The following is a 21,335-nucleotide window of genomic DNA, read 5'->3' as shown; positions in this document are numbered from 1 at the left end:
GGTGGGGTGGGTGATGAGCGGGTGGAGGGGAGCTGACCATCGGCGGTGTCTCTGCAGGTGTTGTACAAGAAAGACTACGAGCAGAGCAGAGGGAAAATGATTGGAGCCCTGAGCATCAATGATGATCCCAAGATGCTCCACTCTTTGAACGTGGCCAAAAACCAGAGCGACGTAAGTGCCCCTGCCAAACTCTCTCGCTTCTGACTTTAGGGTGAACCGATCTCTGAAATTCCGAGAGGTGATCGGTGCATGTAAAGTGCCACTTCTACTCTCAGGATCCACAGGACAAATCAGGTTCTGACGATTTTGGGTTGAAGGAGACGTGATTTCCTCAGTGCTCGTTTGAGTCGAGAGGAAGCAACTCGGTTATATTTAATTGTTGTGTCCCTTGGCTTGGGGGTGGGATTTAGATAAACATCTCTGATGGATTTTGTTGTTTAGAAAATTATGGGACAGTTATGTCATTATCCTCAGGATGTTTACAAAAATAATTTTGAAATAGCTTCAAATAGGTATTTTTTTAAATGAAGAAGAATTGTTTCGTGCCCCAAAGCACCTTTTTTTAAAAAATTGCATCAGAGAATGTTTTCTTCTCCTTGGTACTCTTCAAATTACCCAAATCTATGTCTAACTTCAACCTTGGGAAAACAGAAAAAGAATATGAGATTCACGCTCTATTGTATCTGGCAACAGATACATAAATGCTGGGGGCTGAGGAGGGTGGGGAAGGAAGGATGCAAATTCAAGCGCAAAGATGATGCTCTGATTTTCCATGTGCCTCTCTACTTGGTGTGGCTGTCTTTGTTAGGACAAAGGTAATGGAATTCCCCCCGTATTTGTTGTAGCTGGAGACTTTCCAGGGAAGAAACATTATCTTTCTTGCATTTGCTCCAAGATATCGTGGAATTGATTTCTTAATTTCTCATCTCTCCCGTGGCTCAGTGGCTTTGGAGTCAGCGGTCATGGGTTCGAATCCTAGCTCTGCCAGTTTTCAGCTGTGTGACTTTGGGCAAGTCACTTAACGTCTCTGTGCCTCAGTTCCCTCATCTGTAAAATGGGGATTAAGACTGTGAGCCCGCCAAGGGACAAACTGATCTCCTTGTCACCTCCCCAGCGCTTAGAACTGTGCCTTGCACATAGTAAGCGCTTAATAAATGCCATCATTATTATTATTATTACCCTCCCATTTATATGTCAGCACTTCAGCACCACTTAAGTACTTGAGAACTCACATCCCTGCCCAACCCCCCATAGCAAATACGGACATCTATTTATCCTCATCCATCTCCCCTACTAAATTGTAACCTTCTTTAGGGCAGATGTAGATCTACTAATAATGATGGTATTTAATATTATTTAATTAATTTTATTAATTAGTAATTTATTATTAATTTAATAATGATTAATTTATTAATTTAATAATGATGGTATTTGGAGAAGCAGCTTGGCTCAGTGGAAAGAGCATGGGCTTTGGAGTCAGAGGTCATGGGTTCAAATCCCAGCTTTGCCAACTGTCAGCTGTGTGACTTTGGGAAAGTCACTTAACTTCTCTGTGCCCCAGTTACCTCATCTGTAAAATGGGGATTAATACTGTGAGCCCCCATTAGGACAACCTGATCACCTTTTTACTTCCTCAGTGCTTAGAGCAGTGCTTTGCACATAGTAAGTGCTTAAATACCATCATTATCTACTAGCTATTGCAGTCTCCCAAGCATTTGGTGCAGTGCTCTTCAGGCAACAAGTACTCAATACACAGTCATTCAGTCATATTTAATAGGTGCTTACTGTGTGCAAAGCACTGTACAAAGCACTTGGGAGAGTACAATACAAAACAAACAGACACATTCTCTGCCCAAAATGGGCTCACACGATTGATAGGAAAATGATTTAAGGACTCTTATTGGTGTGCCTGGTATTCTGGAGAAAGTTGATTTTTAAAGGTAAACGTGAATTCTGATGGCTACTGGCAACCAATTTCAGAAGAAAGTGACTTCTAAAAAGCGATATCTGTCTTTAACAGCTCAACCATTAAGTATTCATTGTAGTGCAGGGTATTGTTATTGAATTGCAATAAATACTTATTTCCCGATTTTGAAAAAGATTATAATGGTATTTGTTATTAGAAGACAGCAGTCTTTTAGGTAAAAGCCTTTTGCATCCGTTCCCAAAAGGCACTCAAACTTATCAATTTTAGGCTTTGGCAGTAATTAATCTACTATTCTTTGATGCTTGGTTTTCTCTGGAAAACAGCTCGTTTTGAACGTGAATGTTACCAAGATCACGGTGTATTTTAAAACCTCCTTTTGAGTGAAGCTTTTGTGTGAAATGAAACCTTTTGTTTACCTCATTCATTTTTCATTGTCAGAGATTATACAGGGAAAACTACGAGAAGACAAAAGCCAAGAGTATGAATTACTGCGAGACTCCTAAATTTCAGTTGGATACCCTTATGAAAAACTTCGGTGAGGTAAGCAGTGGTGCTTCAGTCATCACTTCTGATTGAATCATAGGCCCAGTGTTTCACCGAATGGAATGTATTTTTTTTCTTTCAGAATAAATATAAAGATTCCTACGTGAAGAATATTCTGGGACATTATGTGGGCAGCTATGAAGACCCTTATCATTCCCACTGCATGAAGATTGCAGCTCAGAATAGTGACGTAAGTGTCGAGACAATTGGGGGTCTCTTCCCAAGGGCAGTGTTTTAGGGAGTGATGATGCTTCTATCCTAATCACATTTCCTTCCTTCTCGCAGAAAAATTATCGGGCCGATTACGAGGAAGACCGGGGAAAATGCTACTTCCCCCAGACCATAACTCAAGAATATGAAGCCATCAGGAAACTGGACCAGTGTAAAGATGTAAGTCCATCCTTCCAGAGAAGCAGCAGTGTCTAGTGGATGGAGCATGGGCCAGGGATTCAGGAGGACCTGGGCTCCAAAACCATCTCGGCCACTTCATCAATCGTATTTATTGAGCGCTTACTATGTGCAGAGCACTGTCTGCTGTGTAACTTTGGGCAAGTCACTTCACGTTTCAGGGCCTCCGCTACTCCTCTGTTCAATGGAGCTAAGACTGTAAGCCCCATGTGACATGTGGACTGTGGCCAGTCTGGCTTGTATCTATCCCAGAGCTTAATGCAGTGCCTGGCAAATAGTAAGCGCTCAACAGATAGCATTTTTAAAAAAGTCTCCTCAGCACGTGCTCCTGATTTACGGGTTGTGTTTCAAGAAAACCCGATGTTCATTAAGGAGACTATTGTGGCATCTAGTGGTCAGAGTGACTTTTCAGAGTTCTAGGTTTTGAAAATGCATCATTGTTCCTTGAGGTATGATAGCCAGAAGTATCTTTCAGCCCCCTCAAACAATTTCCGGACCGATAAAGACCCGGTTTCTTTTGAAAGGATCTGTGATTTTTGGTTGACTCGTTCATTTCCCTCACATAGATTTTTGTTGAAAAACCGGGGTAAGTTTAGGCATAGAGTGGACTGACTGGAGGAGAGGTCGAGAACGTTCAATAGGAATTGTTTTGGAAAATCAGCTAACAGAGTCTGTCTTTTCTAGCACACCTACAAAGTGCACCCCGATAAAACGAAGTTTACTGCAGTCACTGACTCTCCGGTCCAGCTACAAGCCCAGATCAATACCAAGCAGCTGAGCGATGTGAGTATCTTGAAATATCCAAAAGCCCCCCAAAATCAAGTAGACCCCACCTGTGTGCTTCCTACAGACCTACCTTGATTGAAATGAAAATGATGTAGCTATTTCCAGATGGAACAGGTCTCGTCTTCACCAAGGCAGGACTTTCACCCCTATTGGTCTGATTGACTGCTACTCTCGTCCAAGTAAAATATGGTTTGGAGAAACTTAGGAGCCACTATAATTGTGCACAGATCATCTGGGTGAGAAAAGTCTGGTACTTTTTTTGTAAGAAGGGTTGGAAGAGTAAGAAAGGGTGTGGATAAGGTCAGGAGAAGAGAGGACATTTAGGAATGAAATTGGAAATTGAAACCAAGAAGTTTAGCCAGTCTACATCCTAGAAAGTCTGAGACCGAGCTTTCTATCCACTGGGATTGGATAAGCGTAGAGGAGGAACTGGGATGGGAGGATTTCTTTGGCTTCTTAAAATATTCTCTTTGGCTGAATCTCGAGGCTGCTCTCCTTGGAGGAATAGCCAGAGTGTCAGAGTGGAAGGGGTCTGAAAATGGTGGCCCAAAGCTTTGTTTCAAATCCCGGGAGGGACTTTACTGGGTTTAGCTTTTTAGATAACTTCCAAGTAAGGCATGAAATGGAAGGGAATATAGCCTATAATATTACGTGAGTCACTTGTGCCTTCCAGCAGAAGGCAGTTTTCCAGGTCTGTGCTGCCGCTTCTCCTGGAATCCCACGTTTCCTCCACCTCACTCCAACTCCTTCCCTTCTCCTCTAATGCTGCCATTCAGAGGTTATTCTGTGCTGAAGTGGCTCTCCATCTAGAATAAGCGTAGGTCACCTGGTAGTTTACCCCCGGTACCGATTGGGTGTTTCCATTCTGTCTCTCAGCTGAACTACAAAGCGAAGCACGAGAGTGAGAAGTTCAAATGCAACGTCCCAGCAGACGCTCCAGTTTTCATCCAGCACAGAGTCAATGCTTACAACCTCAGTGACGTAAGTTTCTAAAATGTCCTGTGTTTCCTGTTTCCACAAGAGAAAGGGCGCTAGCACACATTGTGCCTGACAGGGGTTTCACAGCTCACTGTAAACTGAGGAGACCTTAGAGTCACTGGACTGGACAGGACTTTGAAAGGTCTTGTTTGTAGTCCAAACTCCTGCCTCCAGGCTTGCAAGGCACCTTTCCATTTTGAGAATGGGGTGAAAAGAGAGAAACGTTTTGCGGGAAGTGCAGCATGGCTCAGTGGAAAGAGCCCGGGCTTTGGAGTCAGAGGTCATGGGTTCATATCCCAGCTCCGCCAATTATCAGCTGTGTGACTTTGGGCAAGTCACTTAACTTCTCTGGGCCTCAGTTACCTCATCTGTAAAATGGGGATTAAGACTGCGAGCCCCCTGTGGGACAACCTGATCACCTTGTAACCTGTATATATGTATATACCTGTATATATGTATATATGTTTGTACATATTTATTACTCTATTTATTTATTTATTTATTTTACTTGTACATATCTATTCTATTTATTTTATTTTGTTAGTATGTTTGGTTTTGTATCCCCCTTTTAGACTGTGAGCCCACTGTTGGGTAGGGACTGTCTCTATATGTTGCCAATTTGTACTTCCCAAGCGCTTAGTACAGTGCTCTGCACACAGTAAGCGCTCAATAAATACGATTGATGATGATGATAACCTTCTCAGTGCTTAGAACAATGCTTTGCACATAGTAAGCGCTTAATAAATGCCATTATTATTATTAGATGGTGCATGTGGTAGGTTTTGAAGAAGTCTTTTCAACCCCTCTCAGAGGCTCTCAGATTTCACCGGAAGCCTGGCATAAATGGATTGGGGCTTCAAACCAAACAGCTATGGGAGTGAAGGTTTTCACTCCCTTAACATGCCTTCAGATGATCTCACCCCGTAGTTAGAAACATGTGGGTAAAATGTCCCACTTCACCCCATGGAATTGCCTTCTACGTTTCCAAGGAGTGTGACAATACCTAGTATTCCCATCCTGGTCTGATTAGCTTCCAACTGGAACATGACTGCGTAACTGGAGCCATGGAAAGTATCTCTGGCTGTTCCCCCTCCTTCATACTACCAGTTTTGTCCAATTAGCTCGAATCCTGCCCATTTTTTCACCTAGGCTGATCCCTCTCTCAACTTCCAGCTTTTCCGAGCCGTCATAAACCTTGAAGGCCTGGTTGATGTGGGTGATGTCCGCTATACTCTAGAGCATTAAATCTTTAGGTTCCTCTTCTTTGTGTGAATTTCCCCACCAGAATGCTTACAAGCACGACTGGGAGAAGAGTAAAGCTAAGAAGTTTGAGATCAAGGTTGATTCCATCCCTCTCTTGGCGGCCAAAGCCAACAGCAAGAATGCCAGCGATGTAAGTTTTGCCTCAGGGGCTGGGGTGGGGTGGGTGATGAGCGGGTGGAGGGGAGCTGACCATCGGCGGTGTCTCTGCAGGTGTTGTACAAGAAAGACTACGAGCAGAGCAGAGGGAAAATGATTGGAGCCCTGAGCATCAATGATGATCCCAAGATACTCCACTCTTTGAAGGTGGCCAAAGACCAGAGTGACGTAAGTGCCCCTGCCAAACTCTCTTGCTTTTGACTTCGGGGTGAAATGATCTCTGAAATTCTTAGAGGTGTTTGGGGGCATGTAAAGTGCCAATTCTACTCTCGGGATCCACGGGACAAATCAGGTTCCGGGGACTTTGTGTTGAAGTTATGAAGTTATGTTGCCAACTTGTACTTCCCAAGCGCTTAGTACAGTGCTCTGCACACAGTAAGCGCTCAATAAATACAATTGATTGAAGTAGAGTTGATTTCCTCAGGGCTTTTTAGTATTTTTATTTTATTTTTTTAATGGCATTTATTAAGCGCTTACTATGTGCAAAGCACTGTTCTAAGTGCTGGGGAGGTTACAAGGTGATCGGGTTGTCCCACGGGGGGCTCACAGTCTTCACCCCCATTTTACAGATGAGGTAACTGAGGCACAGAGAAGTTAAGTGACTTGCCCAAAGTCACGCAGCTGACAATTGGCGGAGCCGGGATTTGAATCCATGATCTCTGACTCCAAAGCCTGGGCTCTTTTCACTGAGCCACGCTGCTTCTCCATTTTCTTGTTTGAGTCAAGAGGAAGCAACTAGGTTATATTTAAATGCTTGCGTCCCATAGCGTGGGGGTGGAATTTGGAGGAGAAAAACATCTCCGTTGGATTTTGTTGTTTTGAAAACTGTGGGACAAATTATATCATTATCCTAAGGATGTTTACAAAAATAATTTTGAAATAGCTTCAAATAAGTATCTTTTAAATGAAGAAAAATTGTGTCATGCCCCCAAACACATTTTTTTAAATTGCATCCAAGAACATTTTCTCTTCGTTTGTTACTCTTCAAGTCACCCAAATCTGTGTCTAACTTGAACCCTGGGAAAATGGAAAAAGAATACGAGATATACAGTCTATCGGGCAACAAAGTAGAGCAAGTAGTCATCAGTGGAGGCCGAGTTGAGAAAATTAGCCCTTCCTAGAGACGTGAAGTTCAGTGAAGCTGTAAGCAGCAAATGTATAGGTGAATTATCTAGTCACTTGCCCAGGAGTGTGACAATATGAAAGTCCCAGACCCTACTCACTCTCGCTGTAGCATCATAGACAGCAGCTTATGAATACCTTTGGACTATTCTTCCCTCATGTCTGGGATTTAATGTTTACTGACAAGTATGAGCTCACAACAACTATCAGGTCAGCCAAGGACGTCACTGTACACAAACTGATCTGTTATGACATCGATCCCATCACCCCATTTTTTTATGTGAAGCAACAATTTGCCCACCTTCATTTTGTACTCATTGGCAAAACCACCCTCTCTCTGCCACTCTGTGAAACTTGTGCTGTTTTGAGAGTGTCAGCGTCCAAAACAAATGAAAGGGAAAGCTATATTGGCCTCGATCATTTGTTCTCATCTCACAGCTCTCCTTGTGTGTTCATCCAGTGGATTGAAGTGTAGTGGATTAACAGTAATCTCCTAATTAACCACGAGTGGTGAGCAGAGTAACCACTAATAAATCTGCTAGATAATTATAGTGACTTTTGTTATACACTTATATGCTAAGCGCTGGGGTAGGTACAGTATAATCACAGTCCCTGTTCCACAGAATGATCAGAAGGAAGGAAAGCATGTGCCCAACCCCCCCGCCTTTTTTATTACAGATGAGGAAACTGAGGCAAAGAGAGGTTAAGTGACTTGCCCAAGGTCCCATAGCAGGCAGTTGGTGGAGCCAGAATTAGATTCCAGATCTCCTGACTCCTAGCCCTGGATTCTTTTCCCTGGTCCAAGATGCTTCTAAATTTTTCTTCTAGATCCGGGAGGGCAAGGATCGTTTCTTATGCTGTTCTCTCCCAAGCACTTAGTATTTTGCACCTAAAAGTTGCTCAGTACATGCTCCTGATGGATTAATTGTGCCTATAGTTATGAAAGAAAAGCTAGGAAATCAGTGAACTGGAGGTTTCAACAGGGCATGTTCTTGAGGTAATTCATTTAGCAAGTTTTTGCATCTCCATGTAATGTGCGTGGCATGGGATGCTTCATCTGAACACCAATTGGTGTTGAGATTTGAGTTGGTGATGATGTGATCAATCAATCAATTGTATTGGGCGCTTACTGTGTGCAGAGCACTGGGCTAATCACTGAGGAGAGTATAGTATAACACATCTGATAGATATATTCCTTGCCTAAAAGGAGCTTACAGTCTAGAGGGGTAGATAGACATTAATACAAATAAATAAATTGCAGGTATGTGCATAATGTTTGTGGGGCTGAGGTGGGGAGAAGAAAGGATGTGAATCAAGGGCAAGGATGATTCAATTTCCTGCGCACTTCACTTGGTGTAGCTGTCTTGGTTAGGATAAAGGTAATGGAATTCCCTCGGGCTTGTTGTAGCTGGAAACTCTCCATAGAGGAAGCATTATTTTTCTTGCATTTGCTCCAAGGTATCTTGGAATTAATTCCATAATCCCAGGTACTCTCCATCCCATTCATTCCCATCTACTACTTCAGCACTTCGTCACAACCCTCTCCAATCCCACCATAGCAGTTATGGGCTTATATTTATCTACGTCCATCTCTCCTACTAAATTCTAAGCTTCTTGAGGGCAGATGTTAGGTCTGTTACCTGTTATACTCTCTCGAATACTTGGTACAGTGGTCTGCACAAAGCAATTGCTTAATAAATACGATGACTGATAGGAAAATGATTAAAATCCTCTTTTTTTTGTGTCTCTGTGGGCTTTAGTTTTCTGGGTCCTGGACAAATCACTTAATAAAATGGCAGGATTGGAGATGAACATGAATTCTGATGGCTCCTGGAAATCAATTTCAGAAGAGTGACTTCTAAAGAGAGAGATCTGTGCTTATCAACCCAACCACTGCATATTCATTCATTCAGTCGTATTTATTGAGCGCTTACTGTGTGGAGAGCACTGTACTAGGCGCTTGGGAAGTACAGATCGGCAACATATAGAGATGGTCCCTACCCAACAACAGGTTCACAGTCTAGAAGGGAGAGACAGACAACTAAACAAGTAGACAGGTGTCAATACCATTAGAATAAATAGAATACTCTTGGTATTGAACTGCAATAAATAACAATTTCTTGATTTTGAAAAAGATTATAGTGGTATTTGTTATTAGAAGACAGTAGTCTTTCAGGTAAAAGCGTTTTGCATCCATTCCCGAAAAACACTCAAACTAATCAATTTTAGACTTTGACAGTAATTAATTTACTATTCTCAGATGCTTGGTTTTCTCTGGAAAACAGTTCATTTTGAACACGAATGTTACGATAATCAAGGTGTATTTTAAAACCTCCTTTTGATTAAAGCTGATGCTTAAAATGAAGCCTTTTGTTTACCTCATTCATTTGTCATTGTCAGAGATTATACAGGGAAAACTATGAGAAGACAAAAGCCAAGAGCATGAATTACTGCGAGACTCCTAAGTTTCAGTTGGATACCCTTATGAAAAACTTCGGTGAGGTAAGCAGGGCTTCAGTCATTGCTTTGGATTGATTCAGTCAAAAATCAAAGATCAAAAATTGAATCACGGGCCCGGTGTTTCACCAGATGGAATGTATTTTGTCTTTCAGAATAAATATAAAGATTCCTACGTGAAGAATATTCTGGGACATTACGTGGGCAGCTTTGAAGACCCTTACCATTCCCACTGCAAGAAGGTTGCAGCTCAGAACAGTGACGTAAGTGTCGAGACAGTTGGGTGTCTCTTCCAAAAGCATTGTTTTAGGGAGCGATGATGTTTCTATCCTATTCACGTTTTCTTCCTTCTCGCAGAAAAATTACCGGGCTGATTATGAAGAAGACAGGGGAAAATGCTACTTCCCCCAGACCATAACTCAAGAATATGAAGCCATCAAGAAACTGGACAAGTGTAAAGATGTAAGTCCTTCCTTCCAGAGAAGCAGCAGGGTCTAGTGGATAGAGCATGGGCCTGGGATTCAGAAGGTCCTGGGTTCTAATCCCGCTTTTGCCTCTTGTCTGCTGTATTATTTTGGAAAATTCACTTAACTCCTCTGTGCCTCAAGTTATCTCATCTGTACAATGGGGACTAAGGCTGTGAACCCCATGTGGGGCATGGACTGTGTCCAATCTGATTGACCCCAGCACTTAGTACAGTGCCTGGCAAATAGTAAGCACTTAACAGATAGTTTTAAAAACGTCCTGAGTTACAGGACGTGTTGCAAGAAATATTTTTTGTGTGGTTTGGTTTTGTTGTCTGTCGCCCCCTTCTAGACTGTGAGCCCGTTGTTGGGCAGGGATTGTCTCTGTTGCCAAATTGTACTTTCCAAGTGCTTAGTACAGTGCGCTGCACATGGTAAGTGCTCAATAAATGTGAATAAATGAATTAAATCCTGTTGTTCATTGAAGAGACTATTGTGACATCTAGTGGTCACAGTGATGTTTCAGCATTGTAGGATTAATAATAATAATAATAATAATATTTGTTAAGCGCTTACTATGTGCAAAGCACTGTTCTAAGCGCTGGGGAGGTTACAAGGTGATCAGGCTGTCCCACAGGGGGCTCACAGTCTACATCCCCATTTTACTGATGAGGGAACTGAGGCCCAGAGAAGTTAAGTGACTTGCCCAAAGTCACACAGCTGACAGTTGGCGGAGCCGGGATTTGAACCCATGACCTCAGACTCCAAAGCCCGGACTCTTTCCACTGAGCCACGCTCCTTCTCCAGGCCTGATAGCCAGAAGTATCTTTCAGCCCCCTCAAACAATTTCCAGACCGATCAAGATCCAATATCTCTTAAAATGATCCGTGCTCCTTGTGGTTCACTAGTTCATTTCCCTCAGATACCGGATAGATTTTGTTTAGAAACCGGCTGTCAGGGATAAAATTGGCTGACGAGGGAAGGGTCAAGGATGCCCAATAGGGATTGTTTTGAAATCGCTAACAGAGTCTGTCTTTTCTAGTACACCTACAAAGTGCACCCCGATAAAACGAAGTTTACTGCAGTCACTGACTCTCCGGTCCAGTTACAAGCCCAGATCAATACCAAGCAGCTGAGTGATGTGAGTACCTTGAAATATCAAAAGAAAAACCAAAAAACAAACCCCAAATCAAGTAGACCCTCCTGCATGATTCAATCTTGGCAGGCCTGACTTGTTTGAAATGAAACTGTTGTAGCTATTTCCAGATGGAGCAGGTCTCGTCTTCACTAAAGGCAGAACTTTCACCCCTATTGGTCTGATCTAATACCTCTGTAGTCCGGGAAAAGTATGGTTTGGAGAAACTTAGGAGGCACTATAATTATGTATAGATCCTCAGGGTCATAAGTGTCTGGTAGTTTTTTGTAGAAAGTGTTTTAAGGATAAGGAAGGGTGTAGAATGGGGCCATGGGAAATGGACACTGACTTTGGGTCAGAAGAAGACGGGGCATTTAAGAATCCAGTTGGAAATGCAAGCCATTTTGATGCTGCTCTTCTTGGAGGACCAGCCAGAGTGTAAGGGGTCTAGAACTTTGATTTGGAAATGGAGTTCCAGTGGACTGCACAGGCAAAATGGTGGCACTATACAGCTCAAACTCCAGGAGGGACTTTGCTGGATTGAGTTTTTCGGATAACTTCCATGTAAGTCAGGAAATGGAAGGAAATACAGCCTGTAATATCGCAATAGTTCATTCATTCATTGTCGTATTTATTGAGTGCTTACTGTATGCAGAGCACTGTACTAAGCACTTGGGAAGTACAAGCTGGCAACATATGGAGACGGTCCCTACCCAACAACGGGCTCACAATCTAGAAGGGGGAGACAGACAAAACAAAACATGCGTTCTACTGTTCACAAGTCAACTGATCACTCTTCAGGAGGGCTTTATCCAGCCGCCTAAGAGCCTCGGGAAGTTTGGAGGACCTACTTTTCAGTGTCGGAATTACTGGGGTTGGTGCTGGTTCAATGTAGTGGGATTATTCCATCGGAAGGCACTCATCCTTCCCTGCTGGCTCCGGTGGATCGTCCGAGCCAAGTGAGCCACGAGGTCCTTGGCCATGAGTATGGGTCACGTCCACCCCTGGACCCAAGTCTAAGCGGCTGCTTTCTTGTGGGCTCCCGTCCAGGTGGCCGTGGTTACTTCTGCCATCCAGCAGAAGGCTGTTCTCTAGGACCGTGCTGCCCCTGCTCCTGGAAATTGACCATCCCCACCCCCACAATCCCTCCACTCCAACTAAATGCTGAAAAATGGCTCTCCAACTAGAATAACCGTGGGTCACCAGGTAGTTTGCCCTTGGCACTGACTGGTTGCTTCCATTCTGTCTCTCAGCTGAACTACCGAGCGAAACATGAGAGCGAGAAGTTCAAATGCAACGTCCCAGCAGACGCTCCAGCTTATATCCAGCACAGAGTCAATGCCTACAACCTCAGTGACGTAAGTTTCTAAAACGTCTTGTGTTTTGGGTTTCCACAAGAATAGTGAGTGCTTCTTCCCGCCCTCCAAAGAAGAGGTTGATGTGGGTAGCGTCTGCTATGCTTCAGGGCATTAGGCCTTTAAGAGCCTCTTCTGGGGGTGATTTTCCCCTCCAGAATATTTACAAGCATGACTGGGAGAAGAGTAAAGCTAAGAAGTTTGAGATCAACGTTGATTCCATCCCTCTCCTGGCAGCCAAAGCCAACAGCAAGAATGCCAGCGATGTAAGTTTTGCCCCAGGGGCCGGGGCGCGGTGGTTGGTGGGTTGTCCCGGCGGAGGGGAGCTGACCATCGGCGGTGTCTCTGCAGGTGTTGTACAAGAAAGACTACGAGCAGAGCAAAGGGAAAATGATTGGAGCCCTGAGCATCAATGATGATCCCAAGATACTCCACTCTTTGAAAGTGGCCAAAAACCAGAGCGACGTAAGTGTCCCTGCCGAACTCTCTTGCTTTTGACTTAGGAGTGAACTGACCTCCGAAATTCTGAGAGGTGATAGGTGCGTGTAAAGTGCCAGTTCTACTCATAGGATCCAGGGGACAAATCAGGTTCTGGGGACTTCAATTTAAAAAGAGCCGTTTTCCCCAGAACTCCTTACTTCCTCTTTTAAGATAAAAGAAGAACTAACCAGGATTTGTTTAATACCTATTTGATTCCTCCAGCATGTCTCTGTCAGTATATCAGAGGAATACAGTACGTTAAGCCTGGTGTTAGTTTAGGTAAGGTGAAGAAGAGTTCCAGATATTGCAACAAGATAGTTCTAGAAGGATATTGTCATGATCCCCTTTCATTGATGACAGTGAATAATATTTCCATCCCCCATTCTTGTTCTGAAAGAATTCATTCTTGGCACAGAACATCCAATTCGAGGGGCAGCCCAGGACAGATGTAGATGGCTTTTCGTTTATGCCAAGGTCCAGTTATGGGTAACTGAAGAAAGCCCCGGTTAGTGTAAAATGACTCTGTAATTAACAAGAACAGTCACAAACTCCATCTTCCTATTCCCAAAGCAGTTGCTTTGGAAGACACACAAAAGAAAAGGAGGATCCTCTTCAGCTTCTCATTCTGGGAAAGCCGCTTGGAAATTTTGCTTCTTTTCTAGTTTTGTTATATTATTGCGTCATGACAGGTGCCAGTGGTTGAAATTGCACCTCATTCATTCATTCATTCAATCGTATTTATTGAGCACTTACTGTGTGCAGAGCACTGTACTAAGCGCTTGGGAAGTACAAGCTGGCAATATATAGAGACGGTCCCTACCCGACAGCAGACTAACAGTCTAACCTCTCAACTGCTGTTTTCATACCCTGGAGATGTTGCATGGTAGAAGTAGAAAAGGAAGGGGAACTGCTAAGGAGAATAGAAACTGAAGCGGAAAAACATTTCTTGTTGGTCCCTATTGCCCCTGGGGCAAAGAATGGGTTCTGTCCCCTGATTATCCAGTACATAACTGCAGCATCCCATGCATCTTCTCTTTCAAATAAGTTTGAAGATAATGTAATTTTTCTGGGGAAAGGAAAAAAGGAAAACACACCCCTTTCAATGTTTGCATCCACCTCTAAAAAGTTGTTGCAGTTATAAACACGAGCTCTCTGTAATGGGCCTAACGCCTGTTGGACCCGTACCCTAGTAACAAGCAATTTCATTTTCGCAGCTTGAATACCGAAAGAATTACGAAAAGGCAAAGACTGTCTATACGACACCTCTGGATATGATCCAGGTCACCCAGGCTAAGAAATGTCAAGCAATTGTTAGCGATGTGGACTATAAGCACATCTTACACAATTACAGCTATCCCCCTGATAGCATCAACGTGGACCTGGCGAAGAAGGCTTATGCGCTGCAGAGTGATGTGAGTAGTTTACTTTCATCTTAATAATAATAACGATGGCATTTGTTGAGCACTTACTATGTGCCAAGCACTGTTCTAAGTGCTGGGGGGGATACAAGATAATCAGGTTGTCCCACATGGGGCTCAGAGTATTAATCCCCATTCTACAGATGAGGTAACTGAGGCACAGAGAAGTGAAGTGGCTTGCCCAAAGTCACACAGCTGACAAGTGGCGGAGCCGGGATTAGAACCCATGACCTCTGCCTTCCAAGCCTGTGGTCTTTCCACTGAGCCACACTGCTTCTCTAATGCTGTCACTATTACCAATGAAATAATCAGGGTCATCACTGTGCAAATATCACTTTTTTCTACTTCGGGGTAACATAGTGGAGGCGTGATGTGTATATGTTGTGAAGTACGTAGGTCAAAGGGGCTACTTTAGACACAGTACTAAACAAAAGTTAGCCATAAAGAAGCTTCTGCCTGCTGAAATGACCACGTAAAATGACCACGCAAACCCCGTTAATGTTTGGGGAATTTGTTGTTGATTGTACATAAGTATTTTCAGCCACATCCTTTTGAAAGTGTCCCATCTCAACACTAGTTGTGTCTTCCATTCATTCATTCAGTCATATTTATTGAGCCCTTACTGTGTGCAAAGCACCGTACTAAGCGCTTGGGAGAGTACGATATGACAATAAGCAGACACATTCTCTGTCCACAACGAGATCACAGACTAGAGGGGGAGAAAGACATTGTTATAAATTAAATAAATTAGAGACATTACAGATATCTATTTTGTCTTCAAATACTAAAGGTAGGCAGGCACACCCGTGGGAGAATGCATCCCTTTGCAGAGCTTGGTTAGTAAGGAGGCGAGTGTTAATTACTTTGATTGAACTGGTCACTAATCTCTGTTTTTCCCTCTGAACCAACTGTTTTCCAGGTTGAATACAAAGCTGACTATAACAGCTGGATGAAAGGCTGTGGCTGGGTTCCATTTGGTTCCTTGGAAATGGAGAAGTCAAAGAGAGCGTCAGATATCCTCAATGAGGTAATGGAATCCAGCCGGTTCAGGTCCTAACTCGCGTCTAGGATTATTTTAACAGCCCACAAATGTGGCCCTCGATTTAAATCTTGGGACTGAGACCATTTTGGGAGTTCTGCCATTCCATGATCCCACATTCTTCCAGTGATTCCAAATTCTTTCACCCCAGAAGTCCTGGTTACTCCCGTCCATTTCCTTAACTCTTTCCTATTAATAGTAGGAGTAATCACATTTATTAAGTGCTTACTTTGTACAGAACACTATACTGAACTCTGGAAAAGAAGACACAGGTGGGAATTAAACACGGTCCCTGTCCCTTTGGGGGCTCCAGTCTAAAACTGAAAACGGGAGAGGGGACTGGGGACAGCTACATAAGGAGAGATTAAACTAAGCACTAAGACGACATGACCTAAACAAAGATCAGAGATCCTCTCACATGAGCTATCCAGGAGACCAAAGTTGGATCTCTTCATTGGGGTTATGAAGAGATGTAATCTCCAGCTGCCTGTCATCTCTTCCCCAGAGGGCAGCGGGGATCTAGAATGGCAGGAGACAGAAATGCAAGGCAAATTATCCCTTTAGGCTGATGTAACCTCCTCCGTTCCTTCTCCCAACCAGCACTGTCCTTGCTGGGATGCCCGTCCATGCAACAAGTTTTAGAGTTAAAAACGTTTCTCATTTCCACCCGGTCCCACCTTCAGCCATTTGGCTGCCCTAACGTGGGAAAATAAGTGCCAGCTCCCAGCTAAGGGGCAATTGCCACAGAAACAGGTGTCCTTTGGAAGTCTGACCAATTTGCCTGCATCCCAAGGAGTTGTGGCATAGGGAGACTGGGCGCTTTCCAGTTAGTCAGTGGCTATCACTCTGCCACCCTCCCTTTGATGAGCTCCCTGAGGTGCCTGCCTCTCTTAATTACCTCCTGAAGCTAAGCCAGAAGCAGATGGCTTAGTGGATAGAGCTTGAGCTCCTCACCTCCTTCAGGAGGCCTTTCCAGACTGAACCCCTTCCTTCCTTTCCCCCTCGTCCCCCTCTCCATCCCCCCGTCTTACCTCCTTCCCTTCCCCACAGCACCCGTATATATGTATATATGTTTGTACATATTTCTTACTCTATTTATTTATTTATTTATTTATTTATTCATTCTTTCATTCATTTATTTATTTATTTATTTATCTTGTACATATCTATTCTGTTTATTTTGTTAGTATGTTTGGTTTTGTTGTCTGTCTCCCCCTTCTAGACTGTGAGCCGGCTGTTGGGTAGGGACTGTCTCTATGTGTTGCCGACTTGTACTTCCCAAGCGCTTAGTACAGTGCTCTGCACACAGTAAGCACTCAATAAATATGATTGATTGATTGATTGAGCCTGGGAGTCAGAAGGACCTGCGTCCTAATCTTGGCTCTGCCACACGTCTGCTGTGTGACCTTGGGCAAGTCACGTCCCTTCTCTGGGCCTCAGTTACCTCATCCGGAAAAAATGGGGATAAGAGTGTGAGCCCCCTGTGGAACAGGGACTGTATCCAACCTGATTAACCTGTATCTACCCCAGCTCTTAGAATAGCGTTGGGCACATAGCAAGCGCTTAACGCATACCATAATTATGATGATGATTATTATTAAGTCGTTCCTGTTTCCATCTTTCCAAGCAATCCAGTCTCTCGGTCCTCGGCTTCCAAGCGTCCGCCAGTGAATCAGTCAGTAATATTTATTGAGTGCCATCTGGGTGCAGAGCACTGTATTAAGCGCTTGGGGGGAATCCAATAAAAATAAAGGCACAGTCCTTGTTTTCAAGGGGCTTACTGTCTACTTTGAAGTATTTATGGGCTTCTGAGCACCAGGGCCAGACCCATATGGGGAAAATTGTCCGAGTGTCGCTCATCCGTGCTCCTCGGGCATCCTCATTATAATTCGGGATCATTCCTCATTCAGCCATATTTTTGAGTACCTACTGCATGCAGGGCACTTGAGGGTACAATAAAAGCCAAATACGTGGTCCCTTACTTCAAGGAACTTACACTCTAATGCTTAGGCCTTAGCCTGTAAGACAGTTTGTGAATCCTCCTGACTAAATAATGCCTCTGTAGATGCCAAGCTCAGGGTACTTTAGGTGACATCTTGAAATTCAGTAGAAACAGCCTCATTTTATAGCCTGAAGCCAGAGATTAAACGTGCTTTAATTGCCTTCCACAATTCCCGTTTGGTTTGCACTGTACTAAGAATGTTTTTCCGTCTATGTATGGCATAAGGCTTCTGAACTGTGTTCTGATTTTATGGAAATATGGTGTTTTAGGTATAAGAAGATTATCCCCAAAGCAAAGTAAATCTCCAGGAATTTGTACAGCCATGAGTGTAGGTTTGGAGAAAGTAAAACATAGTTTTGTTTTTTTATCTACCCAACAGAAAAAATATCGCCAGCATCCAGATACTCTGAAATTTACCTCAATCGAAGACGATCCTATTATTGTTCAGTCCAAAATCAACCAGGCCCAAAGGAGTGACGTGAGTTTTCAGCTAAGCCCTCTGTTTAATTGGGTCAGTTACCCCTGGCCATTTCCAAAGAGTCCAGAATCATCTTGTTTTATGTTGAAAATGTTCCCAATGCCTCTAGCAGTGAAGACATCAAATATGTTTTCCAACACCATCCCCCCACCAAAAAAACCCAGCTTTGGCTACTACTCAACTTAGCGAATCGTGGACTTGCCCTCAATTTCCACATTTGATCATTTCCCCGTGGGAAATGTACGAAGCTACCGTGAATGGCAGAGAGAGCCAGAGACTAGGGGCTCTCGCAGTGATCGGCGGGTAGAAACAAATGAGGAAATGATGTTCTAGGACTCTCTGGGTTGAGAATAAGTCCGTGAAGAAAAGAGGCTGGCCGGTCACCCCATTTCCTGGGCTGGGACACAAGGAACAGTTAGCCGTAGGGAGGGCTTTCCAAAGGTCCTGGCAGGACCATCCACAAGAGAGTCCAGAGTTCAGGAAGGATCTGGGGTTGAGGCCTCGGGATCACTAGCCGCTGACCACACTGCCTTGAGGATGGACATTGAAAGGCCTACAAAGACAAAGCCGAAATGCACATTCTCATGGAGTGAAAAAGAAACCCCCTCCTTTCCTCTCTTATTTCCCTCCCCGTGGTGGGCGGCCACTGTGGGTGTCCAGATACAGGCTGGGGGGAAGCTCCAGTCTCCCTTCCCCTTCCTTGTCCCATTCCTCCAGCCAATTCAAGCCCGGTGGGTATCTTCCTAGGTATTTCCCGGACCATCAGAATGAAGCCTGTCAGAGCTGTAAGATTTCCTTAATAGTTCATTGGACTCCTTTCTGGCTAGTGAAAATTAGTCTTTTCCATCAGAGGGATAGGGCAGTACCAAGGACTTACCAGGAAAAGGGAACAGGGTGATGAACTTAGTTTCCAACTCTAAATATGGTGCTGTTCCTCATTCCAGTAGCACCTCCCCTTCTCCCATTATCACTGTGCAGAGGGGCCTTTGCTTCCTGGGGCCCCTCCAATGCAGGAACACCTGTTAAAAAGTACCGATGTTTCCACTGAGATCCCTAGATGAAGGAGATCTGACAGATTGTAAATCTTCACCAGGTGCAATTGTTACAGCTCTAGTTGATTTTTTTTTTCCTCTCTCCCCCTGGCAGATCCTCTATAAAGCCAAAGGAGAGGAAAGGCTCCACAAGTATGACCTTCCCACCGACTTCCCGCAGTTCATCCAGGCCAAAGTGAACGCCTATAACATCAGTGATGTGAGTTTCCCCAGGGTGCCGCGGGTGCTTTTTCATGATGGCCGTGCCAACGGCAGAGAGTAATCGGGCTTTTTTTTCTTTCCAGTCTATGTACAAACTGGACTTGAAAGATTTGAGGAAAAAGGGTTACGACCTCAGAACGGATGCTCTTCCTATCCAAGTTGCCAAAGCTGCTCGGCAGGCTGCCAGTGACGTGAGTTGAGCCCCTTTTCGGGTTTCAGCCATGAAGCTCCCTCTTTGTCTGGGCTGATATCAACGGAGGGTGGATTGTTGCTGGGCTAGGAGGAAAGGCCTACTTCCACGAAGAAGACTCCTAACTCAGCCAAACTGGGAGTGCTACCCACGATTTTATTTTATTTCATTTTTTGGTACTTGTTAATCACTTGCTACATAATAATAATAATGGCATTTATTAAGCACTTACTATATGCAAAGCACTGTTCCAAGCGCTGGGGGGATACAAGGTGATCAGGTTGCCCCACGTGGGGTTCACAGTCTTAATCCCCATCTTACAGATGAGGTAACTGAGGCCCCGAGAAGTCAAGTGACTTGCCCAAAGTCACACAGCTGACAAGTGGAGGAGCCGGGATTTGAACCCATGACCTCTGACTCCAAAGCCCGGGCTCTTTCCGCTGAGCCACACTGCTTCTGTCAAACACAGTTCTATGCATTGTGGTAGATGCAAGTTAGCAGGTTGGACACATTCTGTCCCACATTCATTCATTCAAGTCAGTCGTATTTATTGAGCGCTTACTGTGTGCAAAGCACTGTACTAAGTGCTTGGGAGAGTACAGTAGAACAACAAACAGACACAGTCCTGCCCACAACGAGCTCACAGTCTAGAGGGGGAGACAGACATTAGTATAAATAGATAAATTACACATGGGACTCACAATCTAAGTAGTATAGGAGAACTGAGGTGCAGAGGAGTAAAACGACTTACCCAAGGGCATACGGCAAGCAGTTAGCAGAGCTGGGATTCGAATCCAGGTCCTTTGACTCCCAGGTGAAGGCTCTTTCCGGCTCAGTGGCTTGGGAGGGCTTGGGAGTCAGAGGTCATGGGTTCGAATCCCGGCTCCGCCACTTATCGGCTGTGTGACTTTGGGCAAGTCACTTAATCAATCAATCAATCAATCAATCAATCGTATTTATTGAGTGCTTACTATGTGCAGAGCACTGTACTAAGCGCTTGACACTGTACTAAGTACTTAACTTCTCTGTGCCTCAGTTACCTCATCTGTAAAATGGGGATTAAGATTGTGAGCCCCCCGTGGGACAACCTGATCACCTTGTAACCCCCCCAGCGCTTAGAACAGTGCTTTGCACATAGTAAGCGCTTAATAAGTGCCATCATCATCATCATCTTTCCACTAGGCCATGCTGCTTATTGGAAAGGTTTTTCTTTGTGATCTTTTAGGGTAACAAGTTTCAGGATGGGCAGTTCCTATAGTTAAACTTAATCTCTTGCCCATGCTAAATTTGGTAGCCTCCTGTGTGCAGAGGCCCCTGCCCTGGAAAAACCCACCGTTTAATGGGTTGTGTTCCGTCTTTAGTGGACATGAGGAGCAGCTGCCTCATTTCCTCACTAGCCTCCTTGTAAAAGATTTAGAGGAGCCGTAGTTAATGACTTAACGGTTGTACTGATACTGTTCTCATGGATTGGCGTCGGGGCTGGTTCTAGTAGATATCAATTAGATGTCGCAAGCTGGAAACAGCAGCCTTTATTTTCCCCCTCTCCTGCGAGGCGTCCGACATGCCCCCAAGCTTGGACTTAGTAACAATGGAATCCTTGCGTTTCACCCACGATAGTTATTGTGATATTTGCCAAATGCTTACTGTGTGCCGAGGACGGGGCTAAGCGCTGAAGTCAGTACAGTGGAATCAGATCAGACAGAGTCCCTGTCCCATAGGAAGCTCACCATCTAAGAGAGGGAAAATAGTTATTTGATTCTCATTTTACAGATAAAGAAATAAGGCAGAGAGAAGTGGCTTGCCCAAGATCACAAGCAGATTGTCCTAGTGGGTAGAGCACTGGCCTGGGAATCAGGACCTGGTTCTAATCCCAGCTCTGCC

General features: G+C 44.2%; 1 protein-coding gene across 1 annotated transcript in view; it reads left to right on the top strand.

Annotated features, from left to right (window-relative positions):
• The window catches only part of NEB (nebulin), a 207,242-nt gene that overhangs the window by 26,679 nt on the left and 159,228 nt on the right, over positions 1-21,335 (top strand). Inside the window, exons 18-30 of the mRNA XM_038751620.1 lie at positions 58-171; positions 2,366-2,467; positions 2,553-2,660; positions 2,756-2,860; positions 3,563-3,661; positions 4,541-4,645; positions 5,928-6,035; positions 12,946-13,059; positions 14,289-14,486; positions 15,412-15,519; positions 17,913-18,011; positions 19,158-19,262; positions 19,348-19,455. Of these exons, the coding sequence (XP_038607548.1) occupies positions 58-171; positions 2,366-2,467; positions 2,553-2,660; positions 2,756-2,860; positions 3,563-3,661; positions 4,541-4,645; positions 5,928-6,035; positions 12,946-13,059; positions 14,289-14,486; positions 15,412-15,519; positions 17,913-18,011; positions 19,158-19,262; positions 19,348-19,455 (1,473 nt within the window). The remainder of the gene's footprint in view (positions 1-57; positions 172-2,365; positions 2,468-2,552; positions 2,661-2,755; positions 2,861-3,562; positions 3,662-4,540; positions 4,646-5,927; positions 6,036-12,945; positions 13,060-14,288; positions 14,487-15,411; positions 15,520-17,912; positions 18,012-19,157; positions 19,263-19,347; positions 19,456-21,335) is intronic.

Source organism: Tachyglossus aculeatus, chromosome 9 (genome assembly GCF_015852505.1).
Source record: "Tachyglossus aculeatus isolate mTacAcu1 chromosome 9, mTacAcu1.pri, whole genome shotgun sequence".
Classification (NCBI taxonomy): Eukaryota; Metazoa; Chordata; class Mammalia; order Monotremata; family Tachyglossidae; genus Tachyglossus; species Tachyglossus aculeatus.
The sequence above is the reverse complement of the archived record's forward strand: the minus strand, read 5'-3'. Positions and strand labels throughout refer to the sequence as shown.